At 50.2% G+C, this 19,852-nt stretch overlaps 1 protein-coding gene across 1 annotated transcript in view; it reads left to right on the top strand.

The window, feature by feature from the left end:
• ABRAXAS2 (abraxas 2, BRISC complex subunit) overlaps positions 1 to 4,710 on the top strand; it is a 34,003-nt gene extending 29,293 nt beyond the window's left edge. The window contains exon 9 of the mRNA XM_062213984.1: positions 1,899 to 4,710. Coding sequence (XP_062069968.1) covers positions 1,899 to 2,368 — 470 coding nt within the window. The 3' untranslated portion in view covers positions 2,369 to 4,710. The remainder of the gene's footprint in view (positions 1 to 1,898) is intronic.
• Positions 4,711 to 19,852: the final 15,142 nt, after the last annotated feature.

Here is a 19,852-nt window from a genome sequence, read left to right as displayed (position 1 = left end):
GCAGAGTTAGAGTGAGTAGGAGAAACAGAGAGAGAGAGATCTCTCCCATCTGCTGGTCACTCCCCAAATGCCCATAACGGCCAGGGCTGAACCAGGCCAAAGCCAGGAGCCAGGAGCTTCTTCCAGGCCTCCCACGTGGATGTAGGGGCCCAAGCACTTGGGCTGTCCTCCGCTGCTTTCCCAGGCACATTAGCGTGGAGCTGGATGGGAAGTAGAACAGCTGGGACTTGAACTGCTGCCCATATGGGATGCTGGCACTGCAGGAAATGGCTTAACCCACTATGCCACAGAGTTGGCCCCTTAAAATTTATTATTTGAAAAGCAGAGTAACAAAGAGAGGAAGAGAGAGATCTTCCATTCACTGAATCACTCCCTAAATATTCACAATGGCCAGAGCTGCGCCAGGCTGAAGTTAGGGGCCTGGAACTTCATCCCAGTCTCCCACAGAGGCCCCTGCCAACCATGTAGGAGACCCAAGTACTTGGACCATTTCCCGCTGCCTTCCCAGGCACATTAACAGGGAGCTGGAACAGAAGTGCAGTGCACTGGCGCCCGTATGGGTTGCCAGCATCACAGGCAGAGGCTTAACCTGCTGTGCTACAGTGCTCTCCCCTGTAAAACATTTTAAACAGTATAATATCAGCTATGTTTAAAATGTTTAAAGTACATACACATAAATTATATATGTATACATAAAAACACAGGTGAATTTAGATGATAAAGCTGAAGTTCAGAAAGTATTAGTGAATTGACTGGGTACCTTAGATAGCAAGAAGTAGACAGATATTTCACATTTAGATCTTTTTTTTTTTTTTTTTTTTTAATATTTTATTTACTTGAGAGGTAGAGTTACAGACAGTGAGAGGGAGAGACAGAGAGAAAGGTCTTCCTTCCATTGGTTCACTCCCTGGACGGCCACAACAGCCGGAGCTGTGCCTATCCAAAGCCAGGAGCCAGGAGCTTCTTCCAGGTCTCCTACGTGGGTGCAGGGGCCAAAGGACTTGGGCCATCTTCTACTGCTTTCCCAGGCCACAGCATAGAGCTGGATTGGAAGAGGGGCAGCCGGGACTAGAACCGGCGCCCATATAGGATGCCTGCACTGCAGGCGGCAGCTTTACCTGCTACGCCACAGCGCTAGCATTTATTTAAAAGAGGGAAAGACTCTCCCATCTGCTGGTTCACTCCCCACTACCTGCAAAAGCCAGGGCTTGGCCAGACCCGAGCCAGGAGCCAGGAACTCAGACTGGGTCTCTCATGTGTGTGGCAGGGACTCAGCCACTTGAGCCATCACCAGTGTCTCCCAGGAAGCACACTGGCTGATCTGGGACACAAACTCAGGCACGCTGGCATGGAATGTGGGCATCCAAAGCAGCGTATGTATAACCTTTAGGCCAAGTGCCAGCCCCATGCAGGGCCCTTCAACTGTCCAGGAGAAAGGATGAGCGTGTGTGATGGAGGCTCCGAGGCTTTCCAGGAAAACGGAGACTGGGATCGCTTTGGTCCTCAGGCTTTGAGCAGAGGGTAAGGTGGAAGGAGAACAGGCCCTGGGATGACCAGGCCTGCATTCTGCAGCCCGGGCCTCTGCAGTCAGATCCCTCAGCCTTCCAAACTCTGGTTTCTCTGCCTGTAATGGAAATAATATTAATGATGATGATAATAGTACTTGAGAAGATTGCTTTGAGACTTATATACATTAACAGGAAAATGTTCTGTAAATGATACAGTCCTACGCAGGTGTACAGTAACTAGTGGTAACTGTCAGTTAAGTGTTAACAGTCAGCTTCACTGCCTTGTTGCTGTTTTCCAGAACATTCAGGCGGGCTGTGTAGTGCACTGAGATGGAAAGCTGTAGAAATCCAGCCAGACAGTGTTACAGTGTTCTTCCTGTTTTCACCCAGGATTGCAGCAGGCCATGTTCAGCAGACAAGTGCCGTCCGAGAGTCCAGATCCTGGGTTCAGTCCTCGGCTGCCCTATTCTGGGTTCGCAGCTGAAGGCAGAAGTACGCTTGGGGATACCGAGGCCGCTGATCCTCCTCCCCCTTATTCTGATGTTCACCCCAACAATCAAGAAAGTGCTCCGAGCCATTCCCACATGGAGAGGAGTGTCTTTATGCCTCGACCTCAAGCCGTGGGCTCTTCCAATCATGCTTCCACCAGTGCCGGACTGAAGTACCCTGGAAGCGGAGTGGACCTCCCTCCTTCCCAGAGAGCAGCTGGAGACAGTGGTGAGGAGTCGGACGACAGTGATTACGAGAACCTGATTGACCCTGCAGAGCCCTCTCATAGCGAATATTCACAGTCAAAGGATTCGCAACCCGGGACACATCCCAGTGAGGACCCCAGGAACACTCAGACCTCCCAGATTTGACTAAACAAAAGACGCTCTCCGTGTAGCACTGTTTCTCTTAATTGTTTGTTGAGAGAGTTGTTTGAGGACTGACTCTGGGGGAGAGCTGCCTGACTCCCAAGGAGAGCCCTCGCGCACAGAGCTCCTCAGCCTCCATCCCTGGTCCTCGCCCTCGGATGCAGCGTGCAGGTTTCACAACAGAATCATTAAGATAATCAAATTGTCCTAATTCTGGTGCGACTCATGGATGTACTGGTAAATTTAGGCAAAGCAAAACTTATCAGCATAGTTTCTGTTCTTTACAATAAATTGGAAATTAGAGACTAAGCACAATTAGTCTATAAATGTTCTATAAATCAAAAACTTACCTCTTGCACTATCATGCCTTGAAATTTACTTTCTCAAAGGGAAATGAGTTTAGCAGCAGCCTTCAAAGAACTTCTTTCTATGATGAGCCAAATTCATCTTTGCCAGAAAAGAAATTTTGTTAATTCCAAGAAGCCTGATTGGAACAGTCAGATGCACCTTCTCTTATCTGCATGACTTTGTGAGATTGAAAGAGAAGGCTTTGTTTCAACTTTTTCTACTAGCCTGATACGTATTGTCACTTAAAATGGTTGCCTTTAAAAAAAAAAGTAGAAAAACTAATTACCAGTAAGTAATCATCAAAATAAGTATGTCATAAAGTAAATAGATGATTCCTTTTCTCTTGGCGGCTGACAGCGACAGCTGTGCTGCACGAGCACACTTGTGGTCTCTGTTCTGAAGTCGCAGAGGGAGCTGCGGACCAGACCCGAGTCCTGCGGCGAGCGGGTCCCGGAACGGTGGATTTCGCTGAGTTCATGCTCATTTAGGTCTTCCGACAAATCCTAGTGTTAGCTTTATTTGTGGAGGAGAGACGTTTTTGTGTGGGAATCTTGGTGAATAAAGATTCATCTTAAATCTGAATAACCATACTTAATTTGTTTAAGTTGTCCCTCAGGGGATAATTGTAGAATGTGTAGAGACTGTTGGGATGCACTTATTTTTATTTAATTACTGCTTGTTTTCTAGTTTTGCCCAGAATGTATGAAACCACTCAGAGGGATGTGAGCATGTTGGGCTCCTAGTTTGGAAATGACAGGACCTACTGTGTGTGACAAGGTCAGCCCACGAAGCTAGTCCCTGCTGTTCAACTGCGTTTCCCTAGGACCAGTTAAAACCTGGAAGAATAAGGAGGTTGTTAGAGAGGCTTAAAATCTGGTTCCAGAAACGTAGCTCCATTTTCTAGGATAAACGTTTACTTGCTGAGCGCCACTTCCAACTAAGTGACACGGTATAATATGGACTGAGATGAGATGCTAACACTGCCACTCTTCGATCGCCACTCTCTGGGAGACTGTCTTACCTGCTGTCCCGGTCCTGTTGGCCTTATACCACTGCCGTTTGGTTTGAGTTATTGCAGACCCCTTTATCTGCAACTGTGTTCCAGTTTTTATCAGCTACCTTCTAGAAGCTTTAGCACCAGTGTGAATTTAATTTTTTTAAGTGCCATTGCCATCTCCTCTGTTCAGATTTTGACATTCAGGAAAATATTTTTATTTTTATGCCATACCAAGATCTACAATGTATATCTGACAAAGCAGTTAAATGTGACAATAAAAACTTATTTAATCATGATACCATTGTTTGAATGTCTGAATCAGCACCCGGCCAGGTCTTGTCTCAATATACTCATTCTGCCAGTCTGCAGTAGGTGACAGTTTTTAAAGAGGGCTTTAAATCCCATCTGGATACAGACTGCTCGTCAGGCTGGGTTTAGGGGAAGTCCAGGAACACATCCTACTAAATGTTGCTGTTGATTTCAGGGAGATGTGTTGCATACCAAGTTGCCTAAAGAACTAAACATGAATTAAGAATAAAACTGGATCTTGGGAAGGTCTCCTAAAGATAACTTTTACAGAAAAACTGATCTTGTTTGAAGTGGCTCGCGAGCAGGGGGCACCCAGCACCGGGGTGTTGTGGATGTCGATGCTTCTAGGGCGCCTTGGAATTATGGGATCATCTTAGAACCAGCACCTGCTGGCCACCAGTGTTCTGGATTCTGTGGGAGCCGCTCCAGTCGAATGATGTCTCTCTCCCATCATCCAAAATACCCATTTTAAGCAGGATTTAGTCTCCAACCATTTGGAGAAAAGGAGACTGGATTCTTTTAACTTCTAAGTAGAAGTCTGGAAATGCTTAATTACACATTGTAATTGTTTTTATCTGGAGTAGAGTGAAAACAAAAAAAAATGGAATCTTGTCCTCAAATATTCAGGGCATATATTTTTAAATTCCAGACACAATGGGGGCAGTGACAATAACCGCTTTAATAAACAGATGTAAATGGCTGTCTGTGAGCCCGTTATTTTAAGGAGACAGAGTGGAAGAATGTAAAATTAAAATACAATAGAAAAAAGGAACAGTGGTTAACTGTGTTCTGGGTGTGATTTGCCGTGCAGGTTTCATTCCAGTTACTAGATCTTCAGTCTGACAAGTTCTTCATCCTTTCCCACAACAAACGAATTCTGCCAGACAGGAAGCCTGGAGGCGAATGGTTCTGCAAATGTGGTGCTAATAAATAATGGAAAATGTTTACTTTTCGGTGTTACGATAAGCAGATTCCGGGAAAGTTCCGGGTTTTTAACTTAACCATCTTCCTTTTCTGCTACATCCCAAATAAGACAAGTGTGTCGGCATATTGAATGTGTTTAAACTGGTTTCTCTGGGGCTGTTCTGACCCCTGGAGCCCAGGAGAGGGTCACCCTCCAGCAGTGAGGCCTTGGGATATCTATAGGGAGTTGTCTCTCTGAGTGCCAAAGGTTACCTGTGGTCCACAATATCGTACAATACTTAGAAGCAGCCTTCTGTGGGCAAAGATTTAGCAAAAGGAAACCATTGCAGCACGTCTCTGATAGCCTCAAACTGGAGGTAACATGAATGCCAAACACAGTGAAATGGTTCAGTTCTGGTCCTTTCCTTAGTCTTCTAATAGTCTCTGCAGCCATCAAAGTATTGAAATGGGGCCCAGCGTGTGGTGCAGTTGGTTAAGCTGTAACACTGGCCGCCCCCACTATAGCACTGCTTCAAGTCTCTGCTGCTCGGCTTCTGATTCACCTCCTGGCTAATGCACCTGGGAAAGCAGCAGCAGACGGCTCAAGTGCTTGGACCCCTGCCAACACGTAGGAAATCCAGATGGAGCTCCTGGCTCCTAGCCCAGCCCTGGCCATTGGAGCTATCTGGGGAGTGAACCAGCAGATGAAAGGTTCTCTCTGTCACTTTGCTTTTCAAATACATTTATATACATATTTGTGTGCAAACACACACACATACACATACATTTCTCAACTTGGAAAGGTGGTTTCTAGACATCACACGAAGCAGTTCTCCAAACAGTATGGGAGATACAGTCTGACGTTTGTGGGGGAAAGATCCACACGGGATTGTTCTTTGTGGGGGATGATCTGGAGGGGTGGATACTCGCCTGGGTCATGGCAGTTCCGGTGATTTTGCCCCAGCTTTCACTTATTTGCGTTTCCTGATTTTTCTTCAGTGAGAATTTGCATAGTGCGTTTCTGGAGTGGGGGGTCATTGACTCAGGTGTTGCTGACCCAGACATCTTCCTGGTTCTCTGGGTCTCTTCACCACACTTCAGTTTTCCAGATTTACGACCACTGTAACATCAGCCTTGCTGGGGGCCGGCGCTGCGGTGCAGCAGGTTAAAGCCCCAGCCTGCAGCGCCGGCATCCAATACGGGCTCCACTTCCGATCCAGCTCTCTGCTATGGCCTGGTAAAGCAGTAGAAGATGGCCTAAGTCCTGCACCCACACGGGAGACCTGGAAGAAGCTCTTGGCTCCTGGCTTCAGATGGGCTGAGCTCCAGCCTTTGCAGCCATTTGTGGAGTGAACCAGCAGATGGAAGACACACGCTCTCTCTCTCTTTCAAATAAATAAATCTTAAAAAAAAAAAAAAAAAAAAAAGCCTTATTGAAGCTGCTTACTTCCATGAAGTCAAATTTTTACCTCATTTCCAGATGAAATCACTTATATTCTGTTTTGCATTGAAAACAATTTTATTTTTTCTAAAAAATCTGGAGCCAATTCAAGTTTTCCTAGTTCAGAATCCAGTTCCTGAGTTTCCAAGAAGCACTTAAATGCCTTCAGCGATTGAAGGTGGCTCCAAACTGCAGCAGTTATAGCTCCTCTAAGGCAAAGTGCTTAGAACAACATGGATTTTTACTCTTAAAATATTTTTTTAAGATTTATTTACTAGGCCGGCACCGTGGCTCAATAGGCTAATCCTCCGCCTTGCGGTGCCGGCACACCAGGTTCTGTCCTGGTTTCTCCTCTTCCAGTCCAGCTCTCTGCTATGGCCCAGGAGTGCAGTGGAGGATGGCCCAAGTGCTTGGGCCCTGCACCCGCCTGGGAGACCAGGAGAAGCACCTGGCTCCTGGCTTCGGATCAGCGCGGTGTGCCGGCCGCAGCGGCCATTGGAGTGTGAACCAACAGTAAAAAGGAAGACCTTTCTCTCTGTTTCTCTCTCACTGTCCACTCTGCCTGTCAAAAATAAAAAATAATTTAAAAAAAGATTTATTTACTTTATTTGAAAGGCAGAATTACAGAGAGGCAGAGGAAGAGAGAGAGGTCTTCCATATGCTGGTTCACTCCCCAAATGGTTGCAACAGCCAGATCTGGGCCAATCCAAAGCCAGGAGCCAGGAGCTTCTTCCAAGTCTATAACATGGGTGCAGGGGCCCAAGGACTTGGGCCATCTTCTACTGATTTCCCAGGCCACAGCAGAGAGCTGGATCGAAACTGGAGCAGCCAGGACTTCAACTGGTGCCCACATGGAATGCTAGTGTTGCAGACGGTGGCCTTACCTGCTACACCACAGCACCGGGCCATACTCTTAAAATACAATTCATTTATGGTGCTTGCTGTTTGTTAGCCTTTAGCACAGTGTGTTTATGCTGGCAGTAGCTTAGGTCGTATTAAGTATTAGGAGGTACAGACCCTGCTCATCCAGTCCGCATACAAATGAGGCTGGGAGGTGTTTGACACCCAAGCAGATATACGCTTGCCTGGGACATTTGCAATGGCCAACCCGTTGTAGGCCCTGCTTGACAGAGTTGGGAGCACTCACTGGCTCTCAGCTGACCAGAAGCAGATGTGGTCAAGCATCAAGAAGAGCTTGACAACAGTTTCGGGGTGTGTGTTGGGGGGGAGTGCAGAGGGATTGGAGGACAGTAAGTAGCCACTCTAGAAATAGCTCTCTGGCACACATGAGATGGGAAGAGAAGGATTTTATGCAGCCTGACTCCTTGAAAAGCTCCCCATCTTCTTAACCTGTCACAACCTTGCCCGTTGTTTAAAGCCCAGCCCGAATGTCAGCTCCTTGAGGGTTGGGCCATCCTCCACTGCTTTCCCAGGTCCATTAGAGGGAGCTGGATCGGAAGTGGAGCAGCCGTTACCCGAACTAGCGCCCGTACCGGATGCTGGTATTGCAGGCAGAGGCTTTGCCTGCTATACTGCAACACCGGCCCCATTCAACCATTTTTACTTTTTCAACTTTAATAATCAGAATACCTATCTCTTGCAGACCTAAAGAAAGTACTAACATCTCTGTTGGAATATTATTAAAGCTACTTCTCTTTAAGTGTAAAAATATTTCTTGTTTTTAATAAAGATTGATTTTGAAAGAGTTACAGAGAAAGAGAGAGAGAGAGAGAGAGAGAGAGAGAGATCTTCCATCTGCTTGTTCACTCCCCAAATGGCTGCAACGGCCAGCGCTGGTCCAAGTGGAAGCCAGGAGCCAGGAGCTTCTGAGTCTCCCACTTGGCTGGCAGAGGCCCAAGTACATGGGCCGTCATCCACAACTTTTCCCAGGCCATTAGCAGGGCATTGGATCAAAAGTGGAGGGGCCGGCGCCGTGGCTCAACAGGCTAATCCTCCACCTTGCGGCGCCGGCACACGGGTTCTAGTCTCAGTCGGGGCGCCGGATTCTGTCCCAGTTGCCCCTCTTCCAGGCCAGCTCTCTGCTGTGGCCCGGGAGTGCAGTGGAGGATGGCCGCAGCGTACCGACCGCGGCGGCCATTGGAGGGTGAACCAACAGCAAAAAGGAAGACCTTTCTCTCTGTCTCTCTCTCTCACTGTCCACTCTGCCTGTCAAAAAAAAAAAAAAAAAAAAAGTGGCGGAGCTGGGCCAGGACCAGTGGCCATGTGGGAATCCGCCGTTGCAGGCAGTGGCTTTATCCACTAAGCCACGACGCTGGTCCCCAAACAGTTCTTTTTTTTTTTTTTTTTTTTTTTTTTGAGACAGAGAGAAAGGTCTTCCTTCCATTGGTTCACCCCCCAAATGGCTGCTATGGCCGGTGCGCTGCGCCAATAAGAAGCCAGGAGCCAGGTGCTTCTCCTGGTCTCCCATGCGGGTACAGGGCCCAAGCACTTGGGCTGTCTCCACTGCACTCCCGGGCCACAGCAGAGAGCTGGACTGGAAGAGGAGCAACCGGGACTAGAACCCGGGGTGCTGGTGCCACAGGCAGAGGATTAGCCTAGTGAACTGCGGCGCCGGCCCAAACATTTCTTTTACCAAATGTTTACTCCTCTCTTACCAGTTCTATTAAAGATAAGGGGTGGGCATTTGGCCTAGTTAAGGCCCCCCATCCCACCCTGAGTGCCTGGGTTCTGTTCCCAGCTCTGGCTCCTGTTCCTGCTAATGCAGGAATCAGCCTCCTGCCATGGCAGACCCTGGGGAGGCGGGGATGACTGAAGTGCTGCATCCCTGCCCATGCACGTGGAAGACCTGGGCTGAATCCCAGGTTCCCGGGTTCAGCCTGGTCCAGCCCCAGCTGTTGCAGGCGTTTGGGGAACGGATTAGCAGACAACAGATGTCTGTCTGTTTGCCATTCTAAACACATACACACAACTCTCTGCCTTTCAAACAAAAAAATAGATAAACACACAGAAGAGCAGGTGTTGTGGTACCGTGGTTAAGCCTCCACCTTGGGATGCCCGCACACCGTATAAGAGGCCCGACCTCATCCACTGCTCCTTTCTGATCCAGCTGTGCCTGGGAAGAGGTGAAAGTTGGCTGCAGCCGGTTCTGTCCAGTTCTATCAAGGACCCTGGGAAGACAGCAGATTTGCTAGCAAAAGCAACTGTGCAACAGGAAGGAAAAAAAGAACTATTGTGTGTTGTTAGAATGTGGGGCAGCCCCGGCAGCCGCTGTCAAGCTAGGGCATAGGGATTGTTGAGGTCGACTGCGGTAGCTTATCTGTTTTCAGTGCTGAATAGTATTCCCCTGTCCGTCACAGTTTGCTTATCCATGGTGACTCACGGTTGTGTGGCTGAACGTGAAAGGGGATAATTTGTGGTGAGAGAGGCCCTGTTGCTGAACGCGGATGAGGGCTGGTCCTGGTCCTTAGGTCTGGGGGAATAGAGGCACAGACCTGAGACCCCACTTTAAGCCATGTTTCAGGGTGTAACATGCATTCCAACATTGAGTCATGCAAACTTCTGCACCTCAGCTTACTCACTTTGTTTTTTTAGATTTATTTTATTTATTTGAAAGACAGAGTTACACAGAGAGGTAGAGCCAGAGACAGAGAGAGAGAGAGAGAGAGAGACAGACAGAGAGAGAGAGAGAAGTCTTCCATTACTCGTTCACTCCCCAGATGACCGTAATGGCCAGAGCTGAGCTGATCCGAAGCCAGGAGCCAGGAGTTTCTTCTGGGTTTCCCACATGGGTGCCGGGGCACAAGCACTTGGGCCATCTTCTACTGCTTTCCCAGGCTATAGCAGGGAGTTGGATTGGAAGTGGAGCAGCCAGGACTTGAACTGGTGCCCATATGGGATGCCAGCACTGCAGGTGGTGGCTTTATCCGCTGCGCTACAGTGCCGGCCCCAGCATACTCACTTAAAATGGGTGATGCTAACACCCAGCACTGCCTGCCTCACAAGGTTACCCTGACAGTTACTCCAAGAGGACCAAGGGAGGGGCTGTGACTGTCACACACGGTGCCCAGAAGGAACCATTACCCCAGCAAGTCCTGCCTTCTCTCCTCACTCTGCCCCTCTGGTTGGTTAGGGGTACCGTGTTAACTTCTGGGTTCTCGGGTCAAAGCCCAGAGCAGATGCCTTCCCAAGAAGAGAGAGACGGAGAGACTTCAGCTCCCCAGGGGATGCGGGCACCTGGGGCCTTCTCCCCACCCCAGGGTCCACCGACATCTAGTGGGTCTGCCCCGAAGGTTCTCGGAACGGGCGCTCAGCCAGGTTTAGGCCGTGAAGGCCTCCCTCTGCTGTGCGCTGGGAGCCCGCCCTCCTCTCAGCAGCTGTTCCTTGCAAATGCGCGGGCGTTTTCATACATCCAATGGCCAGGGCCTCTCTGCAGCCCTGGCCCAGGCCTCACAGCGTGCACGCAAGGCTGCCACGCCCATCCTCCTCCGCTCCTTGACACTTCTCACAAATGCCTTCGGGCTGAAGTCCAGTGGCATCTTGACAGGGAGGGGAGTTTCCTGGAGGAACTGCCCCTGCTGAGGGCTGCCCACTCGCCCTGCTTTGCTGGGGACCTCCTGGTCCAAATCCCAGGCCCTGGAAACTCCTCCAGGGCATTGGTCACCTGCTCTCTTGTCTTTTTTTTTTTTTTTTTAAAGATTTATTTATTTATTTGTAAGTCAGAGCTACACAGAGAGAGGAGAGGCGGAGAGAGAAAGGTAGGTCTTCCATCTGATGGTTCATTCCCAGTTGGACACAATGGCCGGAGCTGTGCCAATCCGAAGCCAGGAGCCAGGAGCCTCCTCCGGGTTTCCCACGTGGGCACAGGGGCCCAAGGACTTGGGCCATCCTCTGCTTTCCCAGACCACAGCAGAGAACTGGAACGGAAGTGGAGCAGTTGAACCCGCGCCCATATGAGATGCCGGCGCTTCAGGCCAGGGCGTCAACCCTCTGTGCCACAGCGCCGGCCTCATGCTCTCTTGTCTAAACAAAAGGATCCATGCCTATGCCACGACATAGGAGGTTAAGATGCCACCTGTGGTGCCTGAGTCCCATATGGGCGCCAATTTGAGTCCCAGCTGCTCTTCTTCTGATCCAGCTCCCTGCTAATGGCCTGGGAAAGCAGCGGAGAGTGGCCCAAGCAGGGGCTTGGGCCCCTGCACCCATGTGGAAAACCTGGAAGAAGCTCCTGGCTCCTGGCTGTTGCAGTCATTTGGGAAGGGAACCAGCAGATGGAAGATCTCTCTCTGTCTCTCTCTCTCTCTCTCTCTCTGTATCTCTGCCCTGCAAATAAATAAGTAAATCTTTAAAAACAAAACAAACTCGAGGATCCAATGGCATTTGAGGAATGCTGGGCTGTGGAAGGTGCCTATGGGAGAAACAGAAATCTGGTAGCACCTGGGCCAGCAGGGCCAGTAGAACTCCAGGTTGGCTGTGGCTCCTTGTAGACCACATAGACAAGGAGACATAGATGCACTGGATGAACAGTGGCGTTGGGTTCAAGAAAAGCCACAGGAGGGCTGGCACCGTGGCTTAACAGGCTAATCCTCTGCCTTGCGGCTCCGGCACACCAGGTTCTAGTCCCGGTTGGGGCGCCGAATTCTGTCCCGGTTGCCCCTCTTCCAGGCCAGCTCTCTGCTATGGCCCAGGAGTGCAGTGGAGGATGGTCCAAGTACTTGGGCCCTGCACCCGCATGGGAGACCAGGAGGAAGCACCTGGCTCCTGGCTTCGGATCAGCGAGATGCGCCGGCCGCAGTGGCCATTGGAGGGTGAACCAACGGCAAAAAGGAAGACCTTTCTCTCTGTCTCTCTCTCTCTCACTATCCACTCTGCCTGTCGAAAAAAGAAGAAGAAGAAGAAGAAGAAGAAGAAGAAGAAGAAGAAGAAGAAGAAGAAGAAGAAGAAGAAGAAGAAGAAGAAGGAGAAGAAGAAGAAGAAGAAGAAGAAGAAGAAGAAGAAGGAGAAGAAGGAGAAGAAGGAGGAGAAGAAGGAGAAAGAAAAGCCACAGGCGGGAAATCTCCCAGGGAGTGGGTGGGTGGAGGACAGTGGAGAAGCCAGTACTGGCCTCGGAATGTCCCAAGCTGATGGCTTGTTCGAGTAAGCTGGGCAAAAATGGGGCGTTTAAGACCTCATTCTCTTTCCTCTCAGAGCACAGGCACTCTCTCTGCCCTCTCTCACCTCTCCAGCCCATCAGCTCTGTCCAGCTAGAAGGTTCTCTGTCCATTCAGCCCTGGCTTCTCTCTTGAAACTGCCCCTCCCCACAACTCTCCAGGGACGCACCCAAGTTTTCTGCACAAACTCCTTCCTTGTTTAATGGCAATGGAGACCATGGAGTGGTGACCTCCGGGGCCTCTCGGGGCCACCTCCCCGCCCTCCCACCCCCGAGTTCTGGAGCTGGTTGAGAACAATGAGCATGGGTGTTAGATCCACCTGGAGTTTGAATCCCGGCTCTGTCATTGCCTTAACTGTGTGCCCGGAGGCAAGTTGCTCAACCTCTCTGAGTCTCTGTAGGCGCTGATGGATGGTAATCCCTCTTTCGCAGGGTTGTCCTGAGGCTTAGGAGAGAGCCTGCAAACAGAGCCCAGAAGACAATGAACAATGGCAGGTTGTGGCTACTGCTGTCTGGAACAAAGCCTTCGTCCAAGAAGCACAGCCGTGTGGAGCTTGGGTGAGTGGGCACTGTCCGCTTAGAGCCCCTGTGGTCAGGGGACCCATGAGAGAGCCTGGCTCAGACCGCCACCTCCTTGTATCTGTTGTCTACGTCGGACTTTGGGTCCAGCCCTACCCAGTGGAACTTTCTGTGATGGAGAAAGTTCTACGGCTGCACCATTCCACCCAGGGACCACCAGTCAGCGCTTGAAATGTGGCTAGCAAGACAAAAGAACTGAGTTTTAGATTTTTGCTCAGTTCTGACTAATTTAAATGTAGGTGTCAGTAGCGGCACGCAGCGTGGCTAATGGCTCCCACGTTGGGCAGCGTGGGGCACTGACCCCTGTTTCACAAGCAGGAAACGGTAGAGGCGGAGTAGCACCATGAGGTGCCCAAGGTCACGGAGCTGGGGACAGGAACAGAGCCGAGGCCCCCTGCCTCCTCGTGGAGCTGCGTCTGCTCCAGACCATGACCGGCCGAGTGTCAGCTGGGGGAAGGACAGGAGAAGGCGGTAAACAAAGAGCAGGTTGGAGCAAACGCTCCGGAGCCCCCGCAGGGCTTGGCACCGCGGCCTGCACTGCTCCTTGTGGTGTCCTTGGAGCCGGGCAGGGGGAAGGGGACCTCGTCTGTGGCAGCCACAATCCTGGTGACCCCTGCCCGGACAGGCACACGGCTTTCCCTGCCCTGGCTCCGACAGGAAAAACGGCATTGTGGGGAGGTCAAGGCCATCTCCGCAGCTCGCACACACATTCCACCGGCTCCCTCCCTTGACCTGCCCACCCGGAGGTACCCAGGTGGAGGATCAAATTAATCCCCTTCTTTATCCGGAGGCTGGCACTCAAATCTCCACCCACCCAGGGAGAGCGGGCACGGTCACCGTGAGGCTGAGTGACAGCCAAGCCCTCCGGAGAAGGGGTGCAGCGGCAGAGAGCCCTGGCACCTCTCTCCGGCCATCTGTTCCCGACCCAACCCCCGTGAGCGCGCCTTGCGACGGCGGACACACGGGTGTTGGGAGAGGCTGCCGCAGGCGCCCGGAGACCAGGTGGGACCCATTTTCAGCCCCCTTTCTGTGGCGTCCCCTTCCCCTCCCGCTCTCTTCTCTCTGACCCGCTGCCCCCTCCCCTTTCCCTCCGCTTCTCTTTCATTGCAGTAATGTTTTTATCAAAGTGTAGCGTATACCCAGGGAAGGACACAAGCCAGATCTGCATAACTTGGGGACTTTTCACAACGTGAGCCTGCTTATGTCAGTGGCACAAAGAGCAAGTGACAGAACACGGCTCTGCGTCTTGGAATGTCCCCTTTCCTGTCCCATCTCAGGCTGGTACCCACCCACACCTGCCTTCTCTCGACATAAAGTAACCTGGTCTGTCGCTAACTTGTCTACTCCTGTCACTCAGCGTGGTGTTGGTGAGGTCCAGCATCTTGTTCAATCACTGAAGGACATTGGAGACTTTTTGGTGTGTGGGAGACTGTGAATGGCACATTTCGTCACACTCTCGTGGTGGGCTTTGGTAAGCATGTCATCTTTGGGGCGTGTGTCTGAGAGTGGGTGGCTGGTCTGGCCCTGGACTCCGCCGATGTTCGGCTCCGTGGATTCCGCTAACAGTCACACCAGAGGAGAGTTCCGGGAACCCCGCCCTCACCCGCACTTGGTAGTGTCAGTGGAGACACGTGAGCCGTTCTCTCTGTGTTTTGCAGTTGCATTTCCCTGGCAACTGGCGAGGTTGAACAGTTTGCCATGTGTTTTTGCCATCTGAATAGCTCCTTTTGAGAAGTTCTTCTATGAGCCCTTTGCTTTTTTTTTTTTTCTGTTTCTTTTTTCTTTTTTTTTTTTTTTTTTTTCTGTTGTGCTGTCTGCCTTTTGCTTATTGGTTTGTAGGTGTTCCTCTCTCTGTATATATATTTTTTGGATAGGCAGAGTGGACAGTGAGAGAGAGAGACAGAGAGAAAGGTCTTCCTTTACCGTTGGTTCACCCTCCAATGGCCGCTGCGGCCGGCGCACCACGCTAATCCGAAGCCAGGAGCCAGGTGCTTCCTCCTGGTCTCCCATGCAGGTGCAGGGCCCAAGCACTTGGGCCATCCTCCACTGCCTTCCCGGGCCACAGCAGAGAGCTGGCCTGGAAGAGGAGCAACCGGGACAGAATCCGGTGCCCTGACCGGGACTAGAACCTGGGGTGCCGGTGCCGCAGGCGGAGGATTAGCCTATTGAGCCACGGCGCCTGTCCAAGCATGAGCTGTTAAGATCTGTGTGTGCACGTGAGTGTGTGTATGTGGTCGATACGTGCATGTGTGTGAGTGTACCACCAAACATCTTCCTTCTCCCATTCAGTGGCTTGTCTGTTTACTCTCTGCAAGGTGTTTGTGCCGCTCAAAAATTCTTTTATTTTTATTTTATATTTATTTATTTATTTATTTTGACAGGCAGAGTGGACAGTGAGAGAGAGACAGAGAGAAAGGTCTTCCTTTTGCCGTTGGTTCACCCTCCAATGGCCGCCGCGGTAGCGCGCTGCGGCCGGCGCACCGCGCTGTTCCGATGGCAGGAGCCAGGTGCTTATCCTGGTCTCCCATGGGGTGCAGAGCCCAAACACTTGGGCCATCCTCCACTGCACTCCCTGGCCACAGCAGAGAGCTGGCCTGGAAGAGGGGCAACCGGGACAGGATCGGTGCCCCGACCGGGACTAGAACCCGGTGTGCCGGCGCCGCAAGGCGGAGGATTAGCCTGTTGAGCCACGGCGCCGGCCTATTTTATATTTATTTGACAGATAAAGTTAGACAGTGAGAGAGTCAGAGAGAAAGGTCTTCCTTCCGTTGGATCACTCCCCAAATGGCCACTATGGCCGGCGCTGTGCTGATCCGAAGCCAGGAGCCAGGTGTTTCTTCCTGGTCTCCCACGTGGGTGCAGGGCCCAACCACCTGGGCCATCCTCCACTGCCTTCCCTGGTCACAGCAGAGAGCTGGACTGGAAGAGAAGCAACCAGGACTAGAACCCGGCGCCCATATGGGATGCCAGGTGTCGCAGGCGGAGGATTAACCAAGTGAGCCACGGCGCTGGCCCCTCAAAAATTCTTAATGATAATCCAATCCAACTGACCAATTACTTTCCTTTCAGGGAAGTATTTTTGTATCTTACTTAAGAAATACTTATTTCAAGGTCATGAAACTTTTTTTTTGCTAAAAGTATTATTTACTTTTCACATTTTGATGTTTGTGTGTGGTACGAATTAAGGGTCAAATTTTTTGTATGTTATGTGATCTAAGGGTCAGAACTCATTTTTTTCTCCATGTACGTGCAGTTGATTGAACCCCAGCTATTGAAGGTGATCCCTGGGGCTGGCATTGTGGAGCAGCAGTTTAAGCTGCTGCTTGGGACGCCTGCATCCCGTGTTGCAGTGCCAGGATGAATCCCGGCCCCCTGGTTCCTGATACAACCTCCTGGGAAGGCAGGGGATGATGGCCCAAGTACTTGGGTCCCTGTCTCCCACATGGGTGCAGGAGCCCAAGTACTTGGATCATTCTCCACTGCTTTCCAAGGCACACCAGCAGGGAGTGAGATTGGAAATGGAGCAGCCAGGACTCAAACTGGCACCCACGTGAGATGCCAATATCACAAGTGACAGCTTAACCCGCCACACCACGGCGCTGGCCAGCCCATTTATCTTAATGAGGGTTAGCAACAGCTGTTGATAACTGGCCATAAACATCCTTGAACTTTCTTCTTCTTGGCTCTTTGCGTTTCTGCATGTGTTGTAGAATCAGTTCCTCAACTTCTGCATCCCCAATATCATCTGCTTGTTTATTTATTAATATAAAATGGACTGTATATATCAGTTGGGAATAAATCACATATTTACAATATTGAGTCTTGTAATCCATGAACCAGACATTCTTATATGTGTCAATTTCTGTAGGTCTTCATTCACTTCTCACAAGGCTCACTTGTACTTGTGTTCTGTGTAGAGGTCTCAGCTATCTTTCATTAGTTTTTTTAAAATTTATTTATTTTACTTGAATGTCAGAGTTACAGACAGAGAGAAGGAGAGGCAGAGAATGAGAGAGAGAGAGAGAGAGAGATCTTCCATCCACTGGTTCACTCTCCAGATGGCAGCAACGGCTGGAGCTGCTCTGATCCAAAGCCAGGAGCCAGGAGCTTCTTCTGGGTCTCCCACGTGGGTGCAGGGGCCCAAGGACTTGGGCTATCTTCTATTGCTTTCCCAGGCCATAGCAGAGAGCTGGATCAGAAGTGGAGTAGGCCAGCGCCGTGGCTCAACAGGCTAATCCTCTGCCTTGTGGCGCCGGCACACCGGGTTCTAGTCCCGGTCAGGGCACCGGATTCTGTCCCGGTTGCTCCTCTTCCAGGCCAGCTCTCTGCTGTGGCCAGGGAGTGCAGTGGAGGATGGCCCAAGTGCTTGGGCCCTGCACCCCATGGGAGACCAGGAGAAGTACCTGGCTCCTGGCTTCGGATCAGTGCGGTGCGCCGGCTGCAGCAGCCATTGGAGGGTGAACCAACGGCAAAGGAAGACCTTTCTCTCTGTCTCTCTCTCTCACTGTCCACTCTGCCTGTCAAAAAAAAAAAAAAAAAAAAAGGAAGTGGAGTAGAGGGACTAGAACCGGCACCCATATGAGATGCCGGCACTGCAGGTGGCGGCTTTATCCGCTGCACCACAGCAGCGGCCTGCTTTCATTAATTTTACAATCACACATCTGAAGTGTTATGTGTGCGTGCACACTCAGGCACACATGTATGTTATTGTAAATACTATTATTTTAAAATGTTTATTTTCTACTTGTTTGTTACTAGTACATTGAAATGCAAGTGATTTGTTGAAATCAATCTTGTATTCAGCAATCTTGTTGAATTAGTCTATCCTGAGAGCTCATTCGTTGATTTTTCAGCTTCCTACATACCAGGGATGTGGAATGTCTGGTCTGTGGGCTGTGTCAGGCCCACGAGATCACTTGGTCTGGCCCGGCCCAGACAACCATAGGCAGGGCTCAACATTCAGTTAGTCTGCAGCAGGCCGATTGTTAGCTTTGTGATTTTTACGGCTCGCGAATGATGTTATAAATATCCAAGTAGCTCTTTGCAGAAAAAAGTTTCCCATCCTTGATTCCTGTGACTAAAGAGCGTATTTCTTCTGTTCCAATCTTTATACCTTTTTCTTCTCTTTATATCTCTTTGCTCTTGGTGGGACCTCCAGTTTGATGTTAAATAGAAGTGCTGGTCTCATTCCTCATCTCCCAGAGAAAGTTTGCTTGCTTGCTTGCTTTCTATCTATCTATCTTAAGATTTATTTTATTTATTTAAAAGACAGAGTTACAGAGAGAGGTAGAGACAGACAGAAAGGTCTTCTATCCGCTGGTTCACACCCCAGATGGCCGCAACGGCCGGAGCTATGCTGATCCGAAGCCAGGAGCCAGGAGCTTCTTCCAGGTCTCCCACAGGGTGCAGGGGCCTGAGGACTTGGGACACCTTCTGCTGCTTTCTCAGGCCATAGCAGAGAGCTGGATCAGAAATGGAGCAGCCAGGTCTAGAACCGGCGCCCATACAGGATGCCCGCGCTTCAGGCCAGGGCTTTAACCCGCTGCACCGCAGTGCTGGCCCCAGAAAGCTTTCAATATTTCACATTCCCTAAGATGTTTACTGTGGGTTTTTGCAAAGATTATATCAGATTGAAAGATCTATCTTTCTATACTCTTCCATTCCTAATTTCCTTTTAGTGCTTTGAATGAATATATCATTTTATCAAGGGCTGGCACTGTGGCATAGCAGATTAAGCTGCTGCCCGCAGTGCCAGAAGCCCATATGGGCACCAATTAGAGTCCCAGCTGCTCCACTTCTGATCCAGCTCTCTGCTATGGCCTGGGGAAGCAGTGGAAGATGGCCCAAGTGCTTGGGCCCCTGCACCCACTTGGAAGACCCAGAAGAAGCTCCTGGCTCCTGGCTTTAGCTGGGCCCAGCCCTGGCCGTTGTGGCCATTTGGGGAATGAACCAGCAGATGGAAGACCTCGCTCTCTGTCTCTCCCTCTCTCTCTCTCTATAACTCTACCTTTCAAATAAATTAAATAAATCTTAAAAAAAAATTCAAGTTCCTGAAAGTAATTTAAAAAATTTTATCATAGACGCTTGATTCTCCCATTATTTTGTTAAATTATGATAAATTCCAATGATTGATTTTATATAACCCAATCTTTAATTTGTAGAATAAACTTTCTGTTAGAGATATTAACCTTATATATCACTGCATTTTGTGTGCTAATGTTTTCCTAAGGGGTTTTGCATCATTGTTCATAGAAGCAATTCATTAGTAATTCTCCTCTCCTATGATGTCCTTATTGGTTTGTTTGTTTTTTTAATAGGCAGAGTGGACAGTGAGAGAGAGAGACAGAGAGAAAGGTCTTCCTTTGCTGTTGGTTCACTCTCCAATGGCCTCTGCAGCTGGCGCACCGTGCTGATCCGAAGCCAGGAGCCAGGTGCTTCTCCTGGTCTTCCATAGGGTGCAGGGCCCAAGCACTTGGACCATCCTCCACTGCACTCCCGGGCCACAGCAGAGAGCTGGCCTGGAAGAGGAGCAACCAGGACAGAATCCGGCGCCCTGACCGGGACTAGAACCCGGTGTGCCGGCGCCACAGGCGGAGGATTAGCCTAGTGAACCTCGGCGCCGGCCCTTATTAGGTTTTTTTTTTTAAAAAAGATTTTATTTATTTGAAAGGCAGAATTACAGAGAGGCAGAGAGAGAGAAAGAGAGAGAGAGAAATCTTCTATCCACTGGTTCACTCCCCATTTGGCTGTAATGGCCAGAGCTGTGCCGATCCAAATCCAGGAACCAAGAACTTCCGCCAGGTC

This window comes from Lepus europaeus, chromosome 17, assembly GCF_033115175.1.
Source record: "Lepus europaeus isolate LE1 chromosome 17, mLepTim1.pri, whole genome shotgun sequence".
Lineage (NCBI taxonomy): Eukaryota > Metazoa > Chordata > Mammalia > Lagomorpha > Leporidae > Lepus > Lepus europaeus.
The sequence above is the reverse complement of the archived record's forward strand: the minus strand, read 5'-3'. Positions and strand labels throughout refer to the sequence as shown.